General features: G+C 40.8%; 1 protein-coding gene across 4 annotated transcripts in view; it reads right to left on the reverse strand.

Moving 5' to 3' along the window:
• TMEM131L (transmembrane 131 like) overlaps nucleotides 1–26,658 on the reverse strand; it is a 160,154-nt gene that overhangs the window by 25,555 nt on the left and 107,941 nt on the right. For all 4 annotated transcript variants that reach the window (XM_079919670.1, XM_079919669.1, XM_079919668.1 and 1 more), the window contains 11 exons: nucleotides 25,855–25,972; nucleotides 17,556–17,697; nucleotides 16,989–17,098; nucleotides 15,922–15,994; nucleotides 13,122–13,249; nucleotides 10,288–10,430; nucleotides 8,424–8,610; nucleotides 8,028–8,213; nucleotides 7,175–7,324; nucleotides 6,217–6,842; nucleotides 218–366 (listed from right to left, as the gene is read on the reverse strand). In XM_079919670.1, coding sequence (XP_079775796.1) covers nucleotides 218–366; nucleotides 6,217–6,842; nucleotides 7,175–7,324; nucleotides 8,028–8,213; nucleotides 8,424–8,610; nucleotides 10,288–10,430; nucleotides 13,122–13,249; nucleotides 15,922–15,994; nucleotides 16,989–17,098; nucleotides 17,556–17,697; nucleotides 25,855–25,972 — 2,012 coding nt within the window. The remainder of the gene's footprint in view (nucleotides 1–217; nucleotides 367–6,216; nucleotides 6,843–7,174; nucleotides 7,325–8,027; nucleotides 8,214–8,423; nucleotides 8,611–10,287; nucleotides 10,431–13,121; nucleotides 13,250–15,921; nucleotides 15,995–16,988; nucleotides 17,099–17,555; nucleotides 17,698–25,854; nucleotides 25,973–26,658) is intronic.

The raw sequence follows: 26,658 nt of genomic DNA on the forward strand, positions 1-26,658 counted from the left end.
CTGATATCACCAAAAACTGTTTTAGTATCTCCTGTATAATTAGAAGATAAACTTTCTGAATACATGAACCTCACCAATTATCAATGTGGATTCAAATACATAGCTATCCTCTTTGAGAAGTATGAAATACAGACGTACAGTTATTACATAGATATTTGCACTCGAAGTCCTAAACTTGGGTTTTGTTCTAATAGGCAAAAAAAAAAGGAATACAGACCTCGACTGAAGGTACGTCCTGCTTCTCAGAACATACGTCTTCTTTAGACGCTTTGTGAATCTTCTTTTCTGAAGCAGACCTTGTGTCAACCTTTTTCAAAGTTTCACAATTGTCTACTTCATTCTTGACAGGCACTTGCTGGTTATTCCCTTGAATAAATAAAAATGATTCAATTTCTAGCTAATTATTTCCATTCACATTCCCCATAGTTAAATCTTCTTCCTACACCAAACAATCTCATTTGATTTAATGAGATTTAGACTTAAGGACTGTTTTGACATCCACAATGCTCTAGAAATTTATTTTGCTTACAGGTGAAAATGTACGTATATTAAGAGTTTCACAAACAGTCATTAAAAGAGGTCATGGGGAGAAAGAGCAGGGGGCACACCATTATTCATAGCGGCATTATTCATGAAAGTCAAAAGGTAGAAACAACCCAAACGTGCATGGACGAATGGAAGGATAAACAAAATGTGGTAAATACCATGGAACGCCATTAGGAATGATTCACTGTGCTACAGTGTGAATATAATTAGCATTACTGACCTGTACACACAAAAATGGTTAAGATGAGGGAAAAAAGGAATGACGTTCCGACACATGACACAACATGGATGAACCTTGAAGACATTATACTGAGTGAAATAAACCGGTCACAAGACAAATATCGTGTGATCCTATCTGTTTGAGGGACCTAGAGTCATCAAATTCATCGAGATAAAAAGTAGAATGGTGGCTCCCAGGGGGTGCGGGGACGGAGTACGGGTAATTATTGCTTAATGGGTACGGAGTTTCTGTTTGGGATGATGAAAACGTTCTGGAAATGGATGACATGATGGTTGTACCATGATGTGAATGTACTTAATGCCACCGAGCTTTACAATTTAAAATGGTAACTTTCAGGTTCTACATACTTTACCACAATTTTTTTAAGTTAGGGGAGGGAGAGAGGGAGGTAAGATCTTGGGTTCTGGTCATGACTCAGACACGAATTAGTTTTACTAATCAGAAGTCAGTCTCTTAAGCTCCCTGAGCTCCAGTTTCCTTATTTATGAAATGACAATACCACTTCCTCTGCCTACCCTGACTGACTGTTATGGAGCTGCAACCAGAACAGACAGAAATATAAAGGGTCACCACCAAGAGACACATGAACTGCTGGAGGGCAGGGCCTTCTCCTGCAGGAAACGCCCACCTGCCCTGGGAACAGCACCCGCGGGGTGAGAACCAAGTGCGAGACAATCACGCTGGCAAGGTCTGCACCGGCAGGAACCACATCTGAAACGTGACCTTTCCTTTTTTTTTTCAAGTGACGTAATTCCTAAGTGTATTTCCTCTTCTATCTTTGACTTTGACGTATGGTCAAACAGACTTCAACCCCATCGTAACTGGGTTCAGTGATCTAATATGAATCAGAAAGGATTTCAGTACCTTCCCCTTTTTTCTTTAACTGAAAATCCCTCACGACACCTTGGCCGTCTGAGAAAGTGTAGATGCCTACGGTGCAAATACATCATAGCAGAGCAGGCTGCCGGCTCCCATCCGGCCCTGCTGAGGGGCCTGGGGCTGCACGAGGCTCTCAACCCAAAGACAGGAGGGGTCAAACGCCCTCCAGACCCTGCAATCCTGAAGCTACAAATCAAGCTCACTCAAAGCAAGATGCATACATTTCAACAATGACGCTTAAAAGGTAAGCATTCTTTTATTTTGTTAACGGAAAATTATGTAAATATTACGTAGCCATAAAAGTGCTGGGGAAGCATAAATTCCTCTGCAACACAGATTGGGTGTGAGACGCCCACAGAGGAAACCATCCAGGACCGCGAATGAGCCAGGAAAAAGCCAAGAGCAAGGGAGACAGGGGTCCAAACAGAAAAAGACATCATAAACAAAGACATCACTTCAGATGCCGGAAGCCATCGGTATGAACGGAATATAGATATTCTCCTCCAAAAATGTGCTGTGACTTTCCTAGGGTCTTAATTCATGAGAAAATGGTTTTCTTCAGGCCAAGAATCGCACTAAAAGTATTAGCCATCAAAGTTTCTTAGGAAGGATCCAAATTTAATATCCAACACTAAACTACCCCCTAAAAAGGGATAAAGCACAGACTCTCCGAAAATTACTAATGCCTATTGTGGGGGCCAAGAATTAGGACCAACAATAAAATGAACTCAAATTCAGCCTTTGAGAAATTCTATCACGACAATATTCAAGAATTCAGAAATACCGTGAGCGTACACTTCATTTAAAAAATGGAGCCATCCCGTGGCATCCTACTAAGTGTGCTTACTCACAGCATTATACACTCTTCTGCCATTTATCTCACGGAGTAGGAGTATTTGAGCCACAGAGATAACAAAACAAATACAAGAACAGGAACAAGTTAACGGGCCAGAATCCTGCTTGGATTTCTACTGAATCAAATCTAATTGTATGATATATTTTGAGTAAACCACTAGATCTTCATTTCCAGTTACTAGTATCTGTGCAAATGAGACTATTTTTTGAATTTCTGCAAATATTGGTATTTCAGAAATTTTGGAGGTATCTATCTAATTCAGTGAAAACTTTCATGTGCTATTAATTTCAAGGTTTTAGGGTATTATTAAATTTAAAAGTTCATTATCCTTTACATTATTATAAGCAGAAACAACGAAAAAATTGCTAACTATTCCTGAGGCCAGAAGCAATTTGCCTCTAGGCCTAATTCTAAGTCTGTATTATTTTGATCATATAATGAAAAAATAACAGTTATAAACAGTTTGAAAAGAGACAAATTTCACCTTACATGACACATAAAGCCCTGCTGTTGTCAGAGCATCAAGAGACTCTGGACCATGTAACACATGCTTGGAAGGCGTCGCTGTTTCAAGGTTGTTTGACAGGCTGATGCCAAAAAACAAGTCAAGAGACTGCATTTCTATCGGGAATTTTAATTTATGATTTACTACAGGCCTCTCAGGAGGAGGCAGGAGAAAGAGCAGGAAAGGGGTGACACATTTTCTGTTATTCAGAAAACACTCTGTTTCTCCACAACAACAACGGTGAGCACGTAGCCAGAGCCATTAATATACAGCCTGGAAGATTTTGTTCTCACACAAGAAGTTACCCTCAGAAAAAAAAATTGTCTCAGAATAAGAAAAGGCCCAGTGCTTCAGGCATCTCCAGGAGTTCTGGTGGGTTCGGGATGCCATTTCAGGCACTCTCGGGAGAAAGGTCACCTCCCCAGTCCCCCTTCCCAAAGGCAGTCTTGTCACTAGACCTGGTTCTAAGAACGTCTGTGTACTTTGGGAGAATGGCTAGAATGTGGCACAGACACTGACTGGTTTCAACTGAGTGAGTGGAAGTTCCCGAGGGGCCATCGGTTCAGCTCGCAAGACTGAAGCTGTTTTCTTCAGATTCTAGAAAGGATCTTAAGATGGAAACACAAAGTGAAATTCTTTTCAAAATAAGAAAAGAACTGATGCTCAAAGTTGGAAGGGAAAACTTGGAAGGTTCTTACGTTTTTGGTTTTCTCATTCTTGAGTGTCCTTTACACCCTGTGACCCCCTGCCTGTCGCCATCTGCCAGCTTATTACAATGCTTTCCTTCAAATTCTGACAAAGGAACCCTGAACCCTCAATATGACCAAAAGACTCCGTATCTTACCTTCAAACTACAATTTGCTTCCCCTAAATTTCTCAGTCCTTTCTTATTTTTAAAATTCTCAATTCTTTAAAATGTTTAAATTGTAAATTGACGGCAGGCCGCTTGTTTACTTTTTAACCTCTTTGATATTTTCCTAGAACAGTGATGTAAACAGAAAACAGTCAGAACCAAATACATGTCAGTGAATGGATTTCCCTGTGAGGAACCTCCTGCTGACAGATTAATTCTGGCGAGAAATACAGGGCTGCAAATTAGCACCTTTGAATTTGCTGGTATGAACATGGTGGAAAGCCAAAGTTCTTTCATCAAATCTTATGTGATCTGACCAGCAATCACCCTGATACTGCTTAACAGGCTGACAAGTCAGCTAAAGAGCAGTTTTAAAAAAATTCTTGAAGTGAGAGATTGGTTTTCATTTAAAGCATCGTAAGCATACCAGTCATCTGTACAGGGAGGAAAGGTTCGGGGCGGGTTTGCCATCTACAATGATACAAGCAAACCCTATGTTTGTGGGTTCCCTTGTTCAATTTATTCACACTTGCTGAAGTGTTATTAGATACTATATGGTCATCCAGGCTCAACTACGGGCATTAAACAGCATGTACTGGACAAGAGTATCCAGGAGCACCAAGTCGAATCCTCTGACCCCCCCGGCATTACATGGCTGGCCCACGCCCTTCAAAGAGCTCTGATGCAGCAGAAGGCCTTCCCATCCACCCGCCCACAAGGCCACAGCCCTTGCGTTCTGCAGGCACATCTACCCAGATGTCTGATGGATGCCCTGGACCACAGAAGACGCACTTCTGGAGGAGCAAGTCCCTCAAACAAGTCTGACTTGAAGTTTGTGTAAAGTCAGCCTATGTCAAATACTGTCCTCAGGCCTAAATGACACATGAAACAAGAGAAAAACCCAGCTAGACTCACTCCATAATTTCACCCTTTCACAAGAGTTTTGTAGTCTGGGCCCTAGACAGTGTCAGGACAGAAATGGATGAACAGACACCCCTCTGCCCCGCCATCAACACCCTCAGACAAGGAATGCTGCGACTTCATGGAGATCTGGTAGAGGCTTCATCCAGGGGGCGCACTCACACACTGGGGGAGAGGCCGTGGGGATAGCTGGCCCTGCAAACAGGAGTCCTCTTCAAGCGCGCGCACTGCTGCCAGGGAAATGGCACCAACAGGGAGGAACAAGGGGCACTGGGAGTGATGCACAAATCGCCCAAACCATGTTCTACTCAGAGGACCCTGCCTTCCTTTTGAATTAGAAACGTCCTTTGATGGAACATTTAAAATTCAGGTTGGTATTTTCCCTACTAAATGCATCAAGCTCATTAGAATCAGCCAATCTATTAATACAATCTTCTCTACAATACCAAGAAGTGAAAAATATGATGTTATTTATATTTAGATGTTTCAAATAAGATCAAAGGTAACTGATTCTTCCAGATTAAAAAGTGTCAAAAAGCTGACTCTTAATGGGAGTAGAAATGTGCTTATCGAAATGATCAGGATAAACACACAAAAATAAGCACAGGCTCTTATGCCAGAAGCCAGAGGGATCAGTTAAAGATTTAATGACAAATGTATGTGTAGGTAGGCTTCCTAGTCTAGTTTTGCTTGCATTTTTATTAACTGCGTTTGCTGCGAGAGAACATCTACCTTCTTTTAACCAAGGAACACGACCAGAGAAGAACCAGGGAGAAGGAGCATGCAATGGTGGCAGCTGTTACATACAGAGAGTTGTTAAGTTTTGTTCCATCAGAAACATGTCATAGACTGATTGATTTCTGCAAACAGTCTGAAAAGCCAAGATAAAAGATACTTCGGGGGCTTCCTTGGTGGCGCAGTGGTTGAGAGTCCGCCTGCCAATGCAGGGGACGCGGGTTCGTGCCCCGGTCCGGGAAGATCCCAGATGCCGCGGAGCGGCTGGGTCCGTGAGCCATGGCCGCTGAGCCTGCGCGTCCGGAGCCTGTGCTCCGCAACGGGAGAGGCCACAGCAGCGAGAGGCCCGCATACCGCAAAAAAAAAAAAAAAAAGATACTTCGGAAGAGGTGTCCATAAATTCCAACAATACAATATGATATTCACATCATTCTAATGAATGGACTGAAAAAAGTAAACTTCTTAACCACGATGCTCTAAAAACTTGGTGTCCCGTCCTAAACTTTCCTTCTTAGAAATGGTATTTCAACATTTAGACCTTTGCTAATAAAACTTTGTGTGTGAACTAAAAATTCAGCGGCCACAGTTCAAACTAAAGTCATAGATGAGAACAAATTCCACTAAGAACAGACTGGAGACAAACAAGAGAGAAGAGTCACCAAGGAGGATGGAAAAATTACCATTATTTTTCCTGGAAATTTCTGGCAAGTCTGACTGGCACTGAGGTGAATTTCTCAGCAAGTGATTTTCAGGTAGTTTCTTAGGGGTCTTCAGAGGACAGACCTCTCGCTCCTTGAGCTCGGCTATGTTTTCTGAAATCTGAAGGTCCGTTTCCTTAGGAAACATACATGTCTGTACTCCCTCCTTCACGTGACACTCGGAAGAAGTATTACTGACAGCAATTGCGTTTTTCAGTGTGTTTTCTTCTTTACTCAGTAAGTTTTGGGGAAGAGTTAGATTCTTCTGCAGGTTGACGTTTAGGCCACCTGGGTACTTGAGGCCCACCCAGGTCTCGCCCATCCCGGCAGGGCAGGCGTCCTCTTTAGCAGCAGCCAGGGAGCCGCCTGGGGCCGAGGCCTGCTTGTCCTCTGCGGGGGCGCTGGCACTGCCGGCGACGGCTGCACTGGCTTTGTGTTTCCCGTAATAGACCGAGCACTTGTGCTTTTTCTGCGAATGGCTGTAGGTGGCCGGGCTCCTCTTCGTCGCGTTCTGGATCCTGCTCTGCGGGGGGTTTACCGGAAGACAGCTTTTCCCTCGACCTTTATCAGAGGGGCTGTAGGTATCGAGAAAGTTCTTGCAATTGCTTCTGGATTTAAGAAGAAAAACATTTAACATAAAGGCAAACCAAGTAAACCTCTCCCTCTCTGTTTCTAACTCCATGAGAAAGAAGGAGCAGTCTGGGGTACACCAAGGAGCTCTCACCTTTCGTGCTCCCAAAGCTCCAGGAGTTTAATAAACTAAGTCCTTACGTGAAGGCTACCTTATAATGAAAGAAATGGTGCAGCTGTCACAACAGCGACTTAAAGAAAACGGTACTGAAACAAATTTGGAACCAAAATGTATATGACCTTAAAATAAAATCAGAAATGAGTCATACCAAAGGTGAGAACCCTCTCCCCACACTACAAGAATTCTTACTTGTGAGAATGGGAGCTGATTACATCCATCGGACTATTGCTTTGCTGTGAAGAGGAGCTGGCATTCTGCCTCTGTCTCGTTTTCACGAACTCCATCAGAATGTACTGTGCTTGTTGGAAGGCTATTAAAATCACACCCAACAGGGACAAACTGAGGACGAAAGCAACGGGGTTCATTACTGCCCGGTTGTGACTGGCATTAAAAAGACTAGCTCACTAACACAACATTGTAAATCAACTATATGCCAATAAAAAAAAAAAAAAAAAAAGACTAGCTCTACAGAAGAGCGGTGAATCAATCGATGGGAAAAGTCTAAAGAAATGCTATTAAGATTCCGTATCTTATGGATATGGAATGACTCCATAATTTCTGACATCTCTTAAAGATTCAAAAAAACTGTTTCTGAAAATGTGAATATTTATAATTCTGACATACCAGTTCAATTTTTAAAGACATTTCCAGGATAAAATCACATTTTAAAGGGTCATTCTAGTCTTCTAATCTCAAACTGCCGTTGCACTGAGCTAATAACACATCCTATGTCACAGATGATGTTCATATATCCTAAATGTTACGTATAACATTCACATCTTCCACCGGGACGGCCAATGAACATATATGGAACACAACTGTCCATTACACTCCTAGGTCCTATGACTCTCCTACAATTAGTTTAGAGAATAGTAAATTCTCTTCAAGCATACCAGGAACTACTTTGTCTACTTCACGAATGTCAAAATTCCACTCAATTCATATGCTTTGATCCCACCGGGCAATATACATTTCCATGCAACTCGGCTGGATGGCGTCTCCACTCAGTGAGGGAGGAACAGTGGAGAAGGTGGCAGCTTACCTGACAAAGAAGACGGTGAGCCTCCAGAACGACTCCTCCCAGCTGGGTCCCGGAACCACGTCCGCACACAGAGGCAGCAGGTGATGAGGGAGGGTTACGTTGAGAGTGAAGCGAAACTCCAGGTCTGCCGCGGTGGCCAGAGTCAGCTCGCGGATGACCCAGGAAGAGGTGAAGTCTGGAGTAAACCTGACAGCAAGAGGCATCTTTACGAACTTTGATGGTTTTAATTTTAGGCACAAAACAGAATAATCATAATGGCAGCAGAATTTCTTACTTCTGCAAGATAAATACTAACATGAAAACAACTCAAGACGTCTTACCAATGAAAAAAAGTTTTTCCCCACAATATAGTAAATGTGACCCCAAACTGAAATGAGGTTAAAGTCCAGTGCTCACACAATGCTGATGTCCCGGGATGTGTTGGGGTCCAAGGAAAACTGCTGACAGTCTAGAACTTCAAATCCATAACCTTGGCAATTATACCCATTAATTTTCAGAGATGTCACAGTTATAGGAAGTGGTCCGATATTCTCAACCTTAAAGTTCTTTGTAATTGATAAAATTTGCTTGCTGTCTTTCAGTTCTAGTGAGGATGAAAAGTGATATTTAGTACAGATGAACTGAAAAATTTATTTAAAATAATTTACTGAATCAACATTTACTGAATCCACAAACCATGATCTACATGATTAAAATGTAAAAAAAAAATTCAATACAAGCTCAAAGTATGATTCCTAGCTAAATTCTAGAACGGTTCTAGATTCTACTACCAGAATATGATAAAAATACTTAACTAGTCAAGGTTTTTCTTAAGTTAAGTGATCTGCCTACGTACCCAAAGTAACCCAAATCTCTTCTTTGTTCTTTTACTGATTAAAGGTTAAGGTGAAAAGTTTATTCTTCTCAGAAGCTTAATAGTTTGGATTTACCACGAGCCACCATGCACCCTGTGCCCCGGGAGCCTCATTCACACCCGACAGGACCAGTTTGGAGGGTTTGTGTGCTTCTGTGTAAAACCATCATGGACACTAGAAACACAGTTCAAACTCCCATTACATGAAGAGGTAGTAAATAGTTAAATCCTTGCAAATAATGAGAGCACATTTCATGTTGGGAGTTTAAAAAAGGAAGAAGTATCGATTTTTAAAATATTCCTATAAATTTATAACCCACAATTTATTCCATATTAGGACTAACATTTTATCTGGTTCTACGGTTTATACTCCTCCATAACTCTAACTTTCCAGGCAACTCTAAACTATTGAATGAATGAGTGAATGAATGAATGAAAAAAAATGAACACTTTGATGAAGATTTTGAATGCAAAATGGCCAGTCTTTTCAAACTCAGTGCTCATTTAGCATAGTTTTCTAAAACAAAAAAATTTACAATCAGGCATTAAAATAGCTCTACAAATTATCCAATGGTTTCACCAATCAGTTTTCTCCACAGGAAACATACTGTTACACTAAAATGCTTTCAGTGTGTTCCTGAAATTAAAAATAATAACAGGAAAACAAGACAGAATTTACCAAAAACATTCTACATCTATTGTTTTACTTTTGGCTTAGTTCTTAAGGAAGTTCTTGGAACTAATATAAATAGTTTAAAAGCATTTAATTTAAATACATGTAAAACTTAGAATTTTCTAATGGAACACTTAAACACATTTCTAAATCTGCACTGTCTGATACAGTAGCCACTAGACACATATGGCTACTTAAATTTAAATTAAATTTAAATTAAATAAATTTAAAAATTGAGTCTTTCAGTCACACGAGCTATATTTTAAGCACTCATTAGCCACATGTAGCGAGTGGCTGCCGTACTGGACAACACAGACGTAGAACATTTCCATTACTGCAAAAGGGTGGTTAGTTCACCTTCAGCCTTCTCTCTACTTATCATTTTGGTGTGATTTTTTAGGATTAGGTAACTGATAACCAAATTAACAGTTTCACACTATTTATCTTAAATATTTGACACTCTACTGGTAACTTAACATTATACTTTCCCCCCCATACCTATTATTTAAGTTGGGTTAAATATCTAAGGCTATTGTTTCTAATCAAGTGGTACCAGCCTACATATGCTCAAATGTTTGCCTGATTTCATTATTAGCATCAATACAATGAATTTACTGTAAATTTTTAAAAGAATCTTCTCATATCTCCTTTTGCTCTTGGCTTTGGCACCAAGCCTGTCCTGTCCGAGTGCCACACACACAGACCACACACACGGACCACACGCAGGGACTCACGTCTCCGGCAGCCCATCAGTGTGGACTCGGGCACCTTAAAGCGCAGTGAACCTCCAGTGCCAGGAAGTCTCCCGCCCACCTTCAGTAGCTCTCTTGCTCCAAATCCTTCCACGCCAATCATGTCGATAACAGTCAAGTTATTCCTACAGAGAAAGGAGATGCAACTAAAAATGCACTGCAATCGAGGTGTCGCAAGATACAATGAACTTGAATTGAAAAACAAAATTTTTTAAGTTTTGAGGAAAAACTCAGTTGAAATAGTGTGGCATCTCCCGCCATCTCAGAGCACAGAAACTGCCAAGCCCGGCGGCGTCAAGGCAAGCTGAGTGGGCAAGAACCAGCAAATGACCAGGATCGCTCTCCAGTTTCCACCCGAGAATGGAAACCTATATTTTTCTAACCGGGCACCAGGGTGGTGATCAGACCTCCAAGAGACAAAAAGTGAAGGAGTAAACTGGGGGGCCACAAAGAAACATTAACAAATTTAGACAAATTGATAAAAATTGTGTATAGGGTGAATTAAGGAGTTTTCATAGTAACTGTGACTGTAAGAAATTCTCCCTTAGGGATAATTCTAGAAATGAAATCCTATCCTACCTTTCGAACCAAAGATTTAAAATAGCATCCTACAAATAGCATGTATCTACTCAAGTTCTTATCAGTCAAATAGTAATTCAGACTAGCTTTTGCCTTTTCATGAACTGAAATCAGGATTCCTAGGATGGAAAGTTCAGTGGAAATGATGTTTAAATGATGCAGACTGTACTGAAAGTCAGTTGCCATTAAGGTAAACCCTAGAAGCAAAATACACTGAGATATCTTTACACCTTCATCTAAAGGATTAAAACCTTTATTGAACCACTTAAAAGCCTTTAAAGTGATGTTAGATGAGTGATACTGTTTACAGAAAAATGTGGTGTCTCTCAATACAGAAACCACCAAAACTAAATTAACTACTATAAAAAACTGAGACTTTCTTTTCAAGCCTGGCACAGCTTAAGCTGGGATGAGGTAAAGCTTATCTCTACACTTCCCATGACCTTAGTTCTTCAACAGAGAATGGGTTTAAAAGGACACACGTTGTCAGCAGGGCACTAAAATGCTTACTAGAACATTAGTTATTAGTTTGTTCTAGTCAGCATTACTTAAAATGCTTAACAAAACAGTCTCTTCTTTTAATTTAATTTTTTATTGGAGTATAGATGATTTACAATCTTGTGTTAGTTTCTGCTGTACAACAAAGTGAATCACTTATACATATACATATATCCACTCTTTTTTAGATTCTATTCCCATATAGGTCTTTACAGAGTACTGAATACAGTTCCCTGTGCTTAGTTATCTATGTGGCAAATCTTTGATATAACACCAATATTCAACAAGTGAAGTCTCCTGAAGGTTCTTTATGATGTGAAATCTGAAACTATATTAATGAATTTTCATAGTTTGTTACATTAAAATCCAGTGGTCTATCTTGCACATTTTACCAGGGATGATTTTTGGATTATCATAATTAGTTATTTGGAAAAGACTGTTCACTGTGATATGTAGATCTTCCCAATGCTGACAAATTTCATTATACTTATAAAAATCACATTTGTTAATATCCTCACTATGGTTAATAGAAAAGTACTTTAGGTACTGAGAAGCTGTGAAGCTCACAGTGGCAGATACAAGTTTTCCAAAACTCTACTTTTCATGCGAATGCTCAAATTTTATCATTGGCAACAAACACTACCCTTGAAGTGACAAGCTCACTTTGTTCATTTTCAGGAAAACGTTTGCCAAGCACCTGAATCTGAAACAACCACAGTTTTTCTGCTAATCATCCTTTCAAGTAAAAATGGTGTTCCATGAAAAAGAGTGGCTAATTCAGCTTATAATTCAAACAGTCGCCAACGTATTTTTCTTGGAGACAACCATGGATGCAGTATGAGTGCTTTATGGGTACTTCTTTTTTTGGCAGAGGGCGTGTATAGTTGTTTTACAATGAACAAGCAGACTCTTTTAAGAACTTTATCTTAGTGCATTTTCTTTTTAGCAGCACTCACTTGCAGAAGAACAAACTCATAGATTAAAGGAAGTCCTGAATAAGAAAGTCTTTTGCCAACTGGAATGACACTGGAAAAGCTTAAAAGATATATATAACTAAAACGTCATTAATGAAAAAATTAAATTTGTGTTAGAAGTCTCACCAATGCAGAGAGAGCTTCAACAGAGATCTGTAGTTACTGTAAATTTTTGAAAGAAGACTCAATAAAGAGTAAAGAGGAAAAAAAAAATTCAGAATGAAAAACATTTAGCTGCTTAAATCAGCTGGCAATAATTGTTCATTTAGAAGGAAGGAAAAGAAGTAAAACAAGCCAGTGGGCTCAACTAAGGACTTTTTCCATTGCCCTTTGGGGCTACAGAGAATTCCAGAAGCAAGAGAGACATGAGAACAGTGTAAATCCAAACACCACGGAATGAAAACATATATGGCAGCGTTTCAATTATTCTTCTGAGCTGAGGACAGAAAAGTAAGTGTGGATGTGTGTGTGTGTGTGTGTTCACGTGTATGCTCTGCCCTCTGTGACGGTGTTTGAGATGCCGCGGGAAGGGTACCACCGCCCTTGGCGAGGTGGGTACACGCTCCCCACGGTACAAGGCAGGAACCTGACACACAGGAGGCCTAAGTGCGGAGCCTCAGGGAGCCGCTCTCCTCAGCCACTGCCTCTCCTACCCTTGGACACAGCTCATCACTGAGGGCCTGAGTGAGTCAACGTCACCTCTTAGCTAAAGAGATTCTTGAGAGAAAGAGAGTCAGCCAGCCAATGAGAAAGGGACACACCTACCGGATTAGGATGAGGGAGGTGACTTTTCCATAGTCAGCTGGCGTGAAAACTACACCAACCCTTTTCCTTTCCAAAGGTTGCAAATGTAAGTGGAGGATGCCAAACCTGGATTCCTCAGAATGCACACCCTGCAAGTCATTAATAAATGCAATTAACTCCTACAGAACAAGATTCCATCTTCATTAAAATGCATAAACATGACTGCTGTTTCTTTAACGTCTGGATCTGACCACCCAAATCAACCTGTGGAACTTGTTTACTGCGAGAGTTCACACCCATCAAAAGTTCCTGAGCCCGGCTGAGAAGCAGAGGCAGAGGTTGCAGGACAACCTGACATGGAGGCTGAAAAGGGGACTTGCCGCCTGGACCAGATGGGAGCTGGGGCTACAGGCCTTTGATGCAAAGATGCTTTGGATGTAAAACATTACTGAGAAAACAGAGCAATAGCCTCTGCTTGAATGCTACAGGGATCTGACCAAACCACATGTCCACTGCTGAACAACCCTAAATTCTCTTTAAGTTTATAAAGAAACCATCTTTATTTAGTTTCTCCATTTAGGAGAAAGATCTTTCTTTATTCATATCCTCCTTTATTCTCCCCAAGATTTCTTACTTTCTCTGAATAAATTTTGTGTTCTAAAGTTAATATTCAAGATTTAGTTCTTTGGGCTTCCCTGGTGGTGCAGTGGTTGAGAGTCCACCTGCCGATGCAGGGGACATGGGTTCGTGCCCCGGTCCGGGAGGATCCCACATGCCGCGGAGCGGCTGGGCCCGTGAGCCATGGCCGCTGAGCCGGCGTGTCTGGAGCCTGTGCTCCGCAACGGGAAAGGCCACAACAGTGAGAGGCCCGCATACCGCAAAAAAAAAAAAAAAAAAAAAAGATTTAGTTCTTCATCATTGTGGTAGACTTTCCCTCTTTCCAATGTTTTCTCTAGCTCCTTCTCACTAAAAATAATTTATTAATTCTTTAGAACTGTAACCATGTAGTCTACATAATATTTCTCTTTTCTATATTTTTAGTTTTTAAATTTGTTTTATCCCTCAGTTATTGCTCGCATTTCCCATACTATCTGAAAGAAGAAATAGTGATGGTATTTGATTCATTTTCATTAAAATTATAAACTTCATGAAGTTTATAATTCATTACAACTTCATTATACACATATGAATGTTGAAAAAAAGCTGCCGATTTAGGGTATTAAAAGCATAATAACAACAGCACCAATTATTAAATAAAATAGTTCTTATATGCCAGGCTCTGGAATATAATTAGGTATATAAAATGCTAAGCATTCTATAAACCTATGGAATCTTCAAACATTATTATGAGTGAGAAGGAGAAGACCTGGAGAGGTTAAATAATTTACCCAGGACTACATGGAGGAGCCTGGATTTGGAACTTTGAATGTCTAATTCCACATGCTCTTAACCAAAGGAACCGCATTTCTAAAAATAAACCAACAAAAATGTAGGCCTTTCTTATATGGCAAAGAATTCTAATAAGAATTTTAAGTTAAATTTGTAGTGTCTCAGAGACATTGATACTGACTATTCTTTCTGTCAGTGTAATAAATTAACAATAGTGATATCTCCTTTGTCACAAAAGGTATAACATTCTCGGGGGAAATCTTCAATCACAGATTAAAAACTTTTTGCGAGTTCCACCATTTGTTTAAATCTGAATAGAACACTGACATGTAAAAGAAACTGGCATTATTTTTGGAATTTCAAGTTACATGTGGTTAAATAGTCGTGGGACAAAATACCTGTCAGCATTTTGGACTCATTTACCTCCCAACAGTCCTGGGAGACTGCCTGGTGAAGAGAAGAATGAGAGGGACAGGGCAGGACAGGCTTGCTAACACAAGACCCTGCTGCCTAGACCACTGACAAAGGGAAAGGAACGTTACTGCTTGCGTGTTTCTTACTATAAATAACTCTCTGTTAAAAATCCACTTAAAAGCTTGCTTTGATTCGTTCTAACTCACAGTTGGAGGCTATCTGTGGCCCCCCTCTTTCAAGTTAATCTACAGCCAACAGTGTATCTTTGGAGGGTTATGGGTAGAGAAAGAAGAAAATACCCAAGGCATTTGAATACATGTGTGTATTAGAACCACAGTGACATGCATATGTGTGTCAGTGTATTTTTTTAAGAGATGCTTCATTTTTAATTGGTCTCAAGCACAGAATACCAGTGACGCACAGAACGACTGCGTGAAAACTCAGAAAGCAGGCTGCCAGTTCCCAGTTAAGCAATGTCCTCGTCACGTGGCATGTTTACTCCCTCCCTGGGTATAATTTATGCGAGACCTCATGAGGGCCCACAGGCTCAAGACTCCCAGGAATCCTTTTTTATAGAGCAGGTGACTATCACAGAAACTGGGTGATCTGCTAAAAACATGAAGCCAGTTTAGTAAGAGAAGATTTCTTTTTAACGTATTTGTTTTTACCTTATCTTGCCCTTAAAAGAATTTGATGGGGCCAAGGAATCTTAAGACAATTATAAATTCTGGGATCTCGGGTTTTATGGTTTTCTACATAGCTCTGATTCAATTGTTATTTCCTCACTCACATGAATCTAAATGATCAAATTAAAATGATTTACAGGCTCACATGAACCATGGGCTCCTGCTGCATTAGTTAATTGGAAAAAGCTGCTATGTATACTTAACTCCTAGAATATAAAAATAGAGAGCCACACATATTACATAAAGACACTTGAAACACAAATCAGTGAGGCCCATATGCTACGTGTCTAGTTGGTCAGCATTCTTTTTTCTGTTTAAAGATGACATCCTACCCGGTAAGGGCAAGCTTTGGTGAGCTGGAATTCACTCGTTGTGAAATTAATCATCTGCACATCGGTGCCAAACCTATAAAGAAAAAAATGTTTAAAATAGCATTCAGATCACCAAGAGAGAAAGAAGAACATACGTGTGCACATAGATACGTATGCATTTGTTTGCACACAGACACAATTCACCCCAACCTGTCACTCCTGTGTCCCAGCCCCCCACGCTGTACCAGGCATGTTGTAAGAGCTCAATAAATATTGTTGAATGAATCATGTTGGCAGCACAGAATGTAAAGAATCATATGGTGACAGAAGCTCCCAACATGAAGCAATGTTTTTTTCCCCAGATGGTTCACAGCTATGGAACCTGATAGGAAGTGACTCTCAGCCATGGACCGTTCTATCTCCCAGTGGACATCTGGCCACATCTAGAGACACTTTTGGTTGCTGCAGCTGGGGAGGTCCCACTGGCATCTACTGGGTGGGAGCCAGGAATGCTGCTAAACATCCTTCAAAGCACAGAACGCCTCTACCCCCACCCCAAACAGAGACTCATGTGGTCCAAAACATCAGGAATCCTGAAGCTGAGGCCCAGGGATGAGGGCAGGCGTCACTGAGCCAGAAGAGGAAACATGCTAAGTGAAACTGTGACTACTGTGCAAAAATAAGATGTAACGGACGTGAACTATGATCATATTTTGTATAACAACACTAGGTTAAAACACACTGAACCACTAAACTCATATCTTGTGTTGCCCAGAGGTCACTATGATTTCAATTCTAAATTTTAGGAGTACATGTGAAAAATCATGATTGTAAAGGTTCCCTGACAAGAAAAGAATATTCTGCTGGGCCCTGGACTTGACATGGTAACATTCAAGACCCACACAGTACCCAGAACTGGGAATTGTCCTCAGGGGTCTGCACTGAGGAGACGGGGGCTGTGGTCACAGGCTGATCCCATGCACACCCACACACAGGTCCCAGGGAAAATGCAAAGGACGTTAAATAATTCTGGGTCTTAACAGGACCTCCCAACACCCCGTGAGAGGTCTCCACCAGCTGGGCATTACCATTTGTGCAGCAGGCGTGCGGCAGCCTCGGGCTTTGGGTACAAGGAGACAGGCAGGAGCTGCAGGGAGACTGGCCATGAGGAAGGGTTCTTCACCACAAAGTACTTCACCTAGACGTGCAGAGAAGAGAGTCAGACCCCAGGGAAGGCAGAACCACTCCTGAGATGCCCCTGCAAAAGTGCATCACCTGCATCTAACCACGAACGATCACCCAGTCAACTCCTCTCCCCTCTGAACTTCAAACTCACTCACTCCTACTGAAGCCCGTGTTAGTCAGGATGTTCTCTGTTGTTGCAGTTGAATACTTTCTTAGCTGATAGATTCTGAACTGAATACAGACTTCATAAAACGTGTTTGTTTTAAGCACTTTCAGTCTGTTCACGAGTTTTACCCCTTACTTTGTTCTTCTGACACCTCCCTCCTAAAAGCACTGAATGGCATACGTGCGTCACTTAATTTCAACTAATTTTGGTTCTAAAACAGTATCTCAAGGTGGCGATACTCTGATAACATAAAAACCCAAGAGCTGGGGTGAAATGAAGAGATGAAAAGACGCAGGACTCTCACCACGCTGTTCCTCAGGGCGGTGGCACTGAAGTTTATCACGAGGCCAGCCTCCGGGATCAAGCGAGGCAGGAAGAGAGCAAAGGGTTCGGACTCCTTGGATTTCTTCGAGTGGGCAAACCGAGTCATGCCTAAAACGTTCCTCCTGTGTAATTCGCAAACAAAGAAATTATGAAAAATAATTTTGACAGAAAAAAAGGAAATCACTTCCACTAAGAGGAACAAGGGGATCTTGGAAAAAAATGATTTATTTGGGGCCTGGGTGACACAAACTACAAGATGATCCTGGAAGGTCCTGTTTTACTAGAGAGCAAGGAAGTGCTCAAAGAATGACTGGCACACAGTGCTCCGATCAGGCAAATCTGGGACAAGTCAGCATCAAAAATAATAATGGGGGTAAGGACCAAAGAATCCATAGTGATGCTCAAAAAGAGTGTAGAATGAACAAAATAATTAGAAACATCACCATTTTTGCAGCCATCCATTCAACAACTGATCCCAGGCAAGGATTATCAATGGATGCCAAAATCATGGGGTGAAACATTCTTAGGGAACAGGAAATGTACATGGTCTTGAATTATCATAGCACATATTACGTATTAATTGCAAAAGGAAAACTATCTACAATGGAGAGAGTCCAATGATTCAACTGAGCAATGTCAATAATGGGACAAATTGACATTTATGTCCCTCCCTCAGGTGATGAAATGATAAGGACACAACACCGACCAAGTAATTAGTACTCTTCCCCGAAATGCTCAACAGGAATGTAAACTTGAAGAAGCAACCCCCAAAAAATCCAACGTGTTGAATGTTCTGTAAGACAACTGGCTAGGACGCTTTAAAACACTGACACTATGAAAGACGAAAAAAAGTGCAGACACTAGTCTGAAGAAAATTAAGGAAACATGACAACCAAATGTAATGCATGGTCCTTGAATGGACTCTGGATTTTAAAAAAGGAAAAAGAGAGGAGGGACCTTCAAGATGGCAGAAGAGTAGGACGTGGAGATCACCTTCCTCCCCACAAATACATCAAAACTACATCTACACATGGAACTGCTCCTACAGAACACCTACTGAACGCTGGCAGAAGACCTCAGACCTCCCAAAAGGCAAGAAACCCCCCACGTACCTGGGTAGGGCAAAAGAAAAAAGAAAAAAAACAGAGACAAAAGAATAGGGATGGGACCTGCACCAGTGGGAGGGAGCTGTGAAGGAGGAAAGGTTTCCACACACTAGGAAGCCCCTTCACTGGCGGAGATGGGGTGTGGGCAGGGGGGGAAGCTTCAGAGCCATGGAGGGGAGCGCAGCAACAGGGGTGCAGAGGGCAAAGTGGAGAGATTCCCACACAGAGGATCGGTACCAACCAGCACTCACCAGCTCGAGACGCTTGTCTGCTCACCCGCCGGGGCACATGGGGGCTGGGAGCTGAGGCTCCGGCTTCGGTCAGATCCCAGGGAGAGGACTGAGGTTGGCTGCGTGAACACAGCCTGAAGGGGGCTACTGTGCCACAAGTAGCCGGGAGGGAGTCCAGGAAAAAGTCTGGACCTGCCTCAGAGGCAAGAGACCATTGTTTTGGGGGTGCGTGAGGAGAGGAGATTCAGGTAACCGCCTAAACGAGCTCCGGAGATGGGCATGAGCCGTGGCTATCAGCTCGGACCCTAGAGATGGGCATGAACCGCTAACACTGCTGCTGCTGCCACAAAAAATTCTGTGTGCAAGTGCAGGTCACTATCCACACCCCGCCAGGAGCCTGTGAAGCCCGCCACTGCCGGGGTCCCGTGATCCAGAGATAAGTTCCCTGGGAGAACACACAGTACGCCTCAGGCTGTTGCAACGTCACGTCAGCCTGTACCACCGCAGGCTCATCCCGTGTTCGAAGTATAACTACTATACTCCTCCCTCCCCACCCCCGGCCTGAATGAGCAAGAGCCCCCTAATCAACCACTGCTTTATCCCCATCCTGTCTGGGCAGGAACAGATGCCTGAGGGTGACCTATAAGCAGGGGCAGGGCCAAAATCAAAGCTGAACCCCAGGAGTTGTGCAAACAAAGAAGAGAAAGGGAAATTTCTCCCAGCAGCCTCAGGAGCAGCGGATTAAATCCCCCCAATCAACTTGATGTACCCTGCATCTGTGGAACACCTGAATAGACAGCGAATCATCCCGAAGTTGAGGCAGTGGACTTCGCGAGCAATTGTAGAGTTGGGGTTGGCAGTCTGCAGCTGATTTGTTTCTGATTTTTATGCTTATCTTACTATAGTTTTTAGCACTTGTTAACACTGGGGGATTTGTTTATTGGTTTGGTTATTCTCTACTTTTTATTATTTTTATTTTTTATTTTAATAATTTTTAAAATTATTTATTTATTCTTTTCTTTCTTTTTTCTCCCTTTTCTTCTGAGCCATGTGGCTGACAGGGTCTTGGTGCTCTGCCCTGGTGTCAAGCCTGAGCCTCTGAGGTGGGAGAGCCAAGTTCAGGACACTGGACCACCAGAGACCTCCTGGACCCATGTAATATCAATTGGCATGAGCTCTCCCAGAGATCTCCGTCTCAGTGCTAAGACCCAGCTCCACCTAATGGCCAGCAAGCTCCAGTGCTGGATGCCCCATGTCAACAACTAGTAAGATAGGAACACAGAGAGGCTGCCTAAAATCATACTAAGTTCACAGACACCCCAAAATACACCACCAGACGCAGTCCTGCCCACCAGAAAGACAAGATCCAGCCCCACCCACCAGAACACAGGCACCAGTCCCCTCCACCAGGAAGTCTACACATCCCACTGAACCAACCTCACCCACTGGGGGCAGACACCAGAAACAATGGGAACTACAAACCTGCAGCCTGCAAAAAGGAGACCCCAAACACAATAAGTTAAACAAAATGAGAAGACAGAGAAATATGCAGCAGATGAAGGAGCAAGGTAAAAACCCACCAGACCAAACAAGTGAAGAGGAAATAGGCAGTCTACCTGAAAAAGAATTCAGAATAATGATAGTGAAGATGATCCAAAATCTTGGAAATAGAATGGAGAAAATACAAGAAACATTTAACAAGGACCTAGAAGAACTAAAGAGCAAACAATGATGAACAACACAATAAATGAAATTAAAAATACTCTAGAAGGAATCAATAGCAGAATAACTGAGGCAGAAGAATGGATAAGTGACCTGGAAGATAAAATAGTGGAAATAACTACCGCAGAGCAGAAAAAAGAAAGAAAAGAATTGAGGACAGTCTCAGAGACCTCTGGGACAACATTAAACGCACTAACATTCGAATTGCAGGGGTCCCAGGAGAAGAAGAGAAGAAGAAAGGGTCTAAGAATCCCCATAAGGTTAACAGCTGATCTTTCAGCAGAAACTCTGCAAGCCAGTAGGGGGTGTCAGCACATACCTAAAGTGATGAAAGGAAAAAACCTACAACCAAGATTACTCTACTCAGCAAGGATCTCACTCAGATTGGACGGAGAAATTAAAACCTTTACAGACAAGCAAAAGCTAAGAGAATTCAGCACCACCAAACCAGCTTTACAACAAATGCTAAAGGAACTTCTCTAGGCAGGAAACACAGGAGAAGGAAAGGACCTACAATAACAAACAATTAAGAAAATGGTAATAGGAACATATATATCGATAACTACCTTAGATGTAAATGGATTAAATGCTCCCACCAAAAGACACAAACTGGCTGAATGGATACAAAAACAAGACCCGTATATATGCTGTCTACAAGACACCCACTTCAGACCTAGGGACACATAAAGACTGAAAGTTAGGGGCTGGAAAAAAATATTCCAGGCACATGGAAAGCTAAAGAAAGCTCGAGTAGCAATTCTCGTATCAGACAAAACAGACTTTAAAATAAAGACTATTACAAGAGACAAAGAAGGACACTAGATAGTGATCAAGGGATCAATCCAAGAAAAAGATATAACAACTGTAAATATTTATGCACCCAACACAGGAGCACCTCAATACATATGGCAAATGCTAACAGCCATAAAAGGGGAAATCAACAGTAATACAATCGTAGTAGGCGACTTGAACAGCCCACTTTCACCAATGGACAGATCATCCACAATGAAAATAAATAAGGAAACACAAGCTTTAAATGACACATTAAACAAGATGGACTTGATATTTATAGGACATTCCATCCAAAAAATATATACTACACTTTCTTCTCAAGTGCTCATGGAACATTCTCCAGGATAGATTATATCTTGTGTCACAAATCAAGCCTGGGTAAATCTAAGAAAATTTAAAGTGTAACAAGTATCTTTTCTGACCACAATACTATGAAACTAGATATCAATTACAGGACAAAAACTGTTAAAAATACAAACACATGGAGGCTAAACAGTACACTAATAAATAACCAAGAGATCACTGAAGAAATCAAAGAGAAATAGAAAAAATACCTAGAAACAAATGACAATGAAAACACAATGACCCAAAACCTATGGGATGCAGCAAAAGCAGTTCTAAGGGGGAAGTTTATAGCACTACAATCCTACCTCAAGAAATAAGAAAAATCTCAAACAACCTACACTTACAACTAAAGCAATTAGAGAAAGAACCAAAAAAACCCAAAGTTAGCAGAAGGAAAGAAATCATAAAGATCAGATCAGAAATAAATGAAAAAGAAATGAAGGAAATGATAGCAAAGATCAATAAAACTAAAAGCTGGTGCTTTGAGAAGATAAACAAAATTGATAAACAATTATTAGCCAGACTCATCAAGAAAAAAAGGGAGAAAATTCAATTAAACAGAATTAGAAATGAAAAAAGAGAAGTAACAACTGATTCTGCAGAAATACAAAGGATCATGAGAGATTACTACAAGGAACTATATGCCAATAAAATGGACAACCTGGAAGAAATGGACAAATTCTTAGAAAAGCACAACCTTCTGAGACTGAACCAGGAAGGAATAGAAAATATAAACAGACCAATAACAAGCACTGAAATTGGAAGTGTGATTAAAAATCTTCCAACAAACAAAAGCCTAAGACCAGACGGCTTCACAGGCGAATTCTATCAAACATTTAGAGAAGAGCTAATAACACCTATCCTTCTCAAACTTTTCCAAAATATAGCAGAGGGAGGAACACTCCCAAACCCATTCTACGAGGCCACCATCACCCTGATACCGAAACCAGACAAAGATGTCACAAAAAGAGAAAACTATAGGCCAATATCACTGATGAACACAGATGCAAAAACCCTCAACAAAATACTACCAAACAGAATCCAACAGCACATTAAAAGGATCATACACTATCATCAAGTGGGGTTTATCCCAGGAATGCAAGGATTCTTCAATATATGCAAATCAATCAATGAGATACACCAAATTAAGAAACTGAAGGATAAAAACTATATGATAATCTCAATAGATGCAGAAAAAGCTTTTGACAAAATTCAACACCTATTTATGATAAAAAAAAAACTCTACAGAAAGTAGGCATAGAGGGAACCTACTTCAACATAATAAAGGCCATATTTGACAAACCCACAACCAACATTGTTCTCAGTGGTGAAAAACTGAAACCATTTCCTCTAAGATCAGGAACAAGACAAGGTTGCCTACTCTCACCGTTATTATTCAACATAGTATTGGAAGTTTTAGTCATAGCAATCAGAGAAAAAAAAGAAATAAAAGGAATCCAAATCTGAAAAGAAGAAGTAAAACTGTCACTGTCTGCAGATGACATGATACTATACTATAGAATCCTAAAGATGCTACCAGAAAACTACTAGAGCTACTCGAGCTACTCAATGAATTTGGTAAAGTAGCAGGATACAAAATAGTGCATAGAAATTTCTTGCATTCCTATACAGTAATGATGAAAAATATGAAAAAGAAATTAAGGAAACACTCCCATTTACCGCTGCAACAAAAAGAATAAAATACCTAGGAATAAACCTACCTAAGGAGACAAAAGACCTGTATGCAGAAAACTATAAGACACTGATGAAAGAAATTAAAGCCAATACAAACAGATGGAGAGATATACCATGTTCCTGGATTGGAAGAATCAACATTGTGAAAATGATTATACTACCCAAAGCAATCTACAGATTCAATGCAAACCCTATCAAACTACCAATGGCATTTTTCACAGAACTAGAACAAAAAATTTCACAGTTCGTATGGAAACACAAAAGGCCCCAAAGAACTAAAGCAATCTTGAGAAAGAAAAACAGAGCTGGAGGAATCAGGCTCCCTGACTTCAGACTATACTACAAAGCTACAGTAATCAAGACAGTATGGTACAGGCACAAAAACAGAAATATAGGTAAATGGAACAGGATAGAAAGACCAGAGATAAACCCACACACATATGGTCACCTTATCTTTGATAAAGGAGGCAAGAATATGCAATGGAGAAAAAACAGCCTGTTCAGTAAGTGGTGCTGGGAAAACTGGACAGCTACAAGTAAAAGAATGAAATTAGAACACTCCCTAACACCGTACACAAAAATAAACTCAAAATGGATTAAAGACCTAAATGTAAGGCCAGAAACTATCAAACTCTTAGAGGAAAACATAGGCAGAACACTCTATGACATAAATCACAACAAGATCCTTTTGACTCACCTCCTAGAGAAATGGAAATAAAACCAAAAATAAACAAACAGGACCTAATGAAACTTCAAAGCTTTTGCACAGCAAAGGAAACCATAAACAAGACCAAAAGACATCCCTCAGAATGGGAGAAAATATTTTCAAATGAAGCAACTGACAAAGGATTAATCTCCAAAATATATAAGCAGCTCATGCAGCTCAATATCAAAAAAACAAACAACCCAATCCAAAAATGGGCAGAAGATCTAAATAGACATTTCTCCGAAGAAGATATACAGATTGCCAACAAACACATGAAAGAATGCTCAACATCACTAATCATTAGAGAAATGCAAATCAGAACTACAATGAGGTATCACCTCACACCAGTCAGAATGGCCATCATCAAAAAATCTACAATCAAGAAATGCTGGAGAGGGTGTGGAGAAAAGGGAACCCTCTTGCACTGTTGGAGGGAATGTAAATTGATACAGCCACTATGGAGAACAGTATGGAGGTTCTTTCAAAAACTAAAAATAGAACTACCGTATGACCCAGCAATCCCACTACTGGGCATATACCCTGAGAAAACCATAATTCAAAAAGACACATGCACCTCAATGTTCATTGCAGCACTATTTACAATAGCCAGGACATGGAAGCAACCTGAGTATCCATCGACAGATGAATGGATAAAGAAGATGTGGTACATATGTACAATGGAATATGACTCAGCCATAAAAAGAAATGAAATTGAGTTATTTGTAGTGAGGTGGATGGACCTAGAGTCTGTCATACAGAGTGAAGTAAGTCAGAAAAAGAAAAACAAATACCATATGCTAACACATATATATGGAATCTAAAAAACATAAAAAAGATTCTGAAGAACCCAGGGGTGGGACAGAAATAAAGACGCAGACAAAGAGAATGGATTTGAGGACACGGGGAGGGAGAAGGGTAAGCTGGGACGAAATGAGAGAGTGGCATGGACATATATACACCACCAAAGGTAAAACAGATATCTAGTAGGAAGCAGCTGCATAGCACAGGGAGATCAGCTCGGTGCTCTGTGACCACTTAGAGGGGTGGGATAGGGAGGGTGGGAGGGAGATGCAAGAGGGAGGGGATATGAGGATATATGTATACATATAGCTGATTCATTTTGTTCTACGGCAGAAACTAACACAACATTGTAAAGCAACTATACTCCAATAAAGATGTTAAAAAAAAAAAGGAAAAAGAAAAAGACAGCTATAATGGATATTTTGGGGTCAACTAGGGAAATGTGAATCTAGACGGTATATCAGCTCACATAATTGCATCAGTGTTAAGTTTGCTGGGTATGTAATGGCAGTGTAGTTATATGGAGGAGAACGTTCTCCTTCGAAAAGAATGTCTTTCCTAATAAAGTACTGAGGGTTGAAGTATCATGATGTCTACAGCTTACTTTCAAATGACTCAGCAAAAAGAAAATGTATGTATGTGCACATAGATACAGACGTAGAGAGAGAGAAAAAAGCAAAAGTGGTAAAAATGTAAACAACTAGTGAGTCTAGATTGATTGGGAATATTTGAATATTTACCATACTATACTTTTCAAATCTTCTGAGGTTTGAAATTTGTCAAAATAAAAGGCTAGATATTAAAAATTCGGTGTTGAAATTTCAATAAAGTATTATGTCACAATGTCTCCCCAGTGCTGAACAAAGAGAGGTGAAAACATACTTGCAGACGTCACCATTTTTTAATTTCTTCCATCTTTCATACAGTGTATTTGCAAGTTCGGAATCCACATCCCAGGTAGACCAATCCAGAGAAAGGCTCCCTTCCCAGTTAGGATTTTCTACAAGTTAAATCAGATGTACTATTTAGATGTATGGAAAACACAATTCACTTAGTAAATAATGCCAAGGGCTGAGGGTTAAAACTTCTCAAACTGAGAGGACGGTAAAGTGATCAATGCCCCCCTGTCCTCGGATTGCTCTACTAAAAGTCCCTCTAACTCAATGGCAAATGATATATCAAATCAAAGAAACGTATAAAACAAAACTAAATCGAATTATGTGAAGGTAATAACATAAAAGACACATGGCTCATGAATACAGTCTGAAACAAGTTAAAAATCATACTCGGACCATGTTTAACAGCTTTATACCTAAAAGGCTAAACTGCTTCCACGTAAGTGCTAGTCATCATCTAAGCCGGGTTATTAGGCAGAATGCTGATGCGCAAACAGCAAGCCTCAGAAGAGAGCCCAGAGCAGGGCTCAGTCTAGAGAAGGTGCGTGTTTACATTTGTAAGCTGGTCTCCGGCTCACCTTGCCCTCTCTAGTTATCTGTTCTGTCTTGTCTGTGCTAAAGAGCATTATCAGGGCGGAAAAGTGGGAATCTCCCAAAGGAAATCTCTGTGCTATAACACTGTCCTTAGATTACATATTTTAATAAGTCAAAAAGCAGGAAGAAAACCAGGAACAGCTTTCTCTGTCAACACTCTGGCCCTCAGGCTCAGACAGCAACTAGCGCTCCCTAT

Source organism: Stenella coeruleoalba (assembly GCF_951394435.1).
Source record: "Stenella coeruleoalba genome assembly, chromosome: 4".
NCBI lineage: Eukaryota > Metazoa > Chordata > Mammalia > Artiodactyla > Delphinidae > Stenella > Stenella coeruleoalba.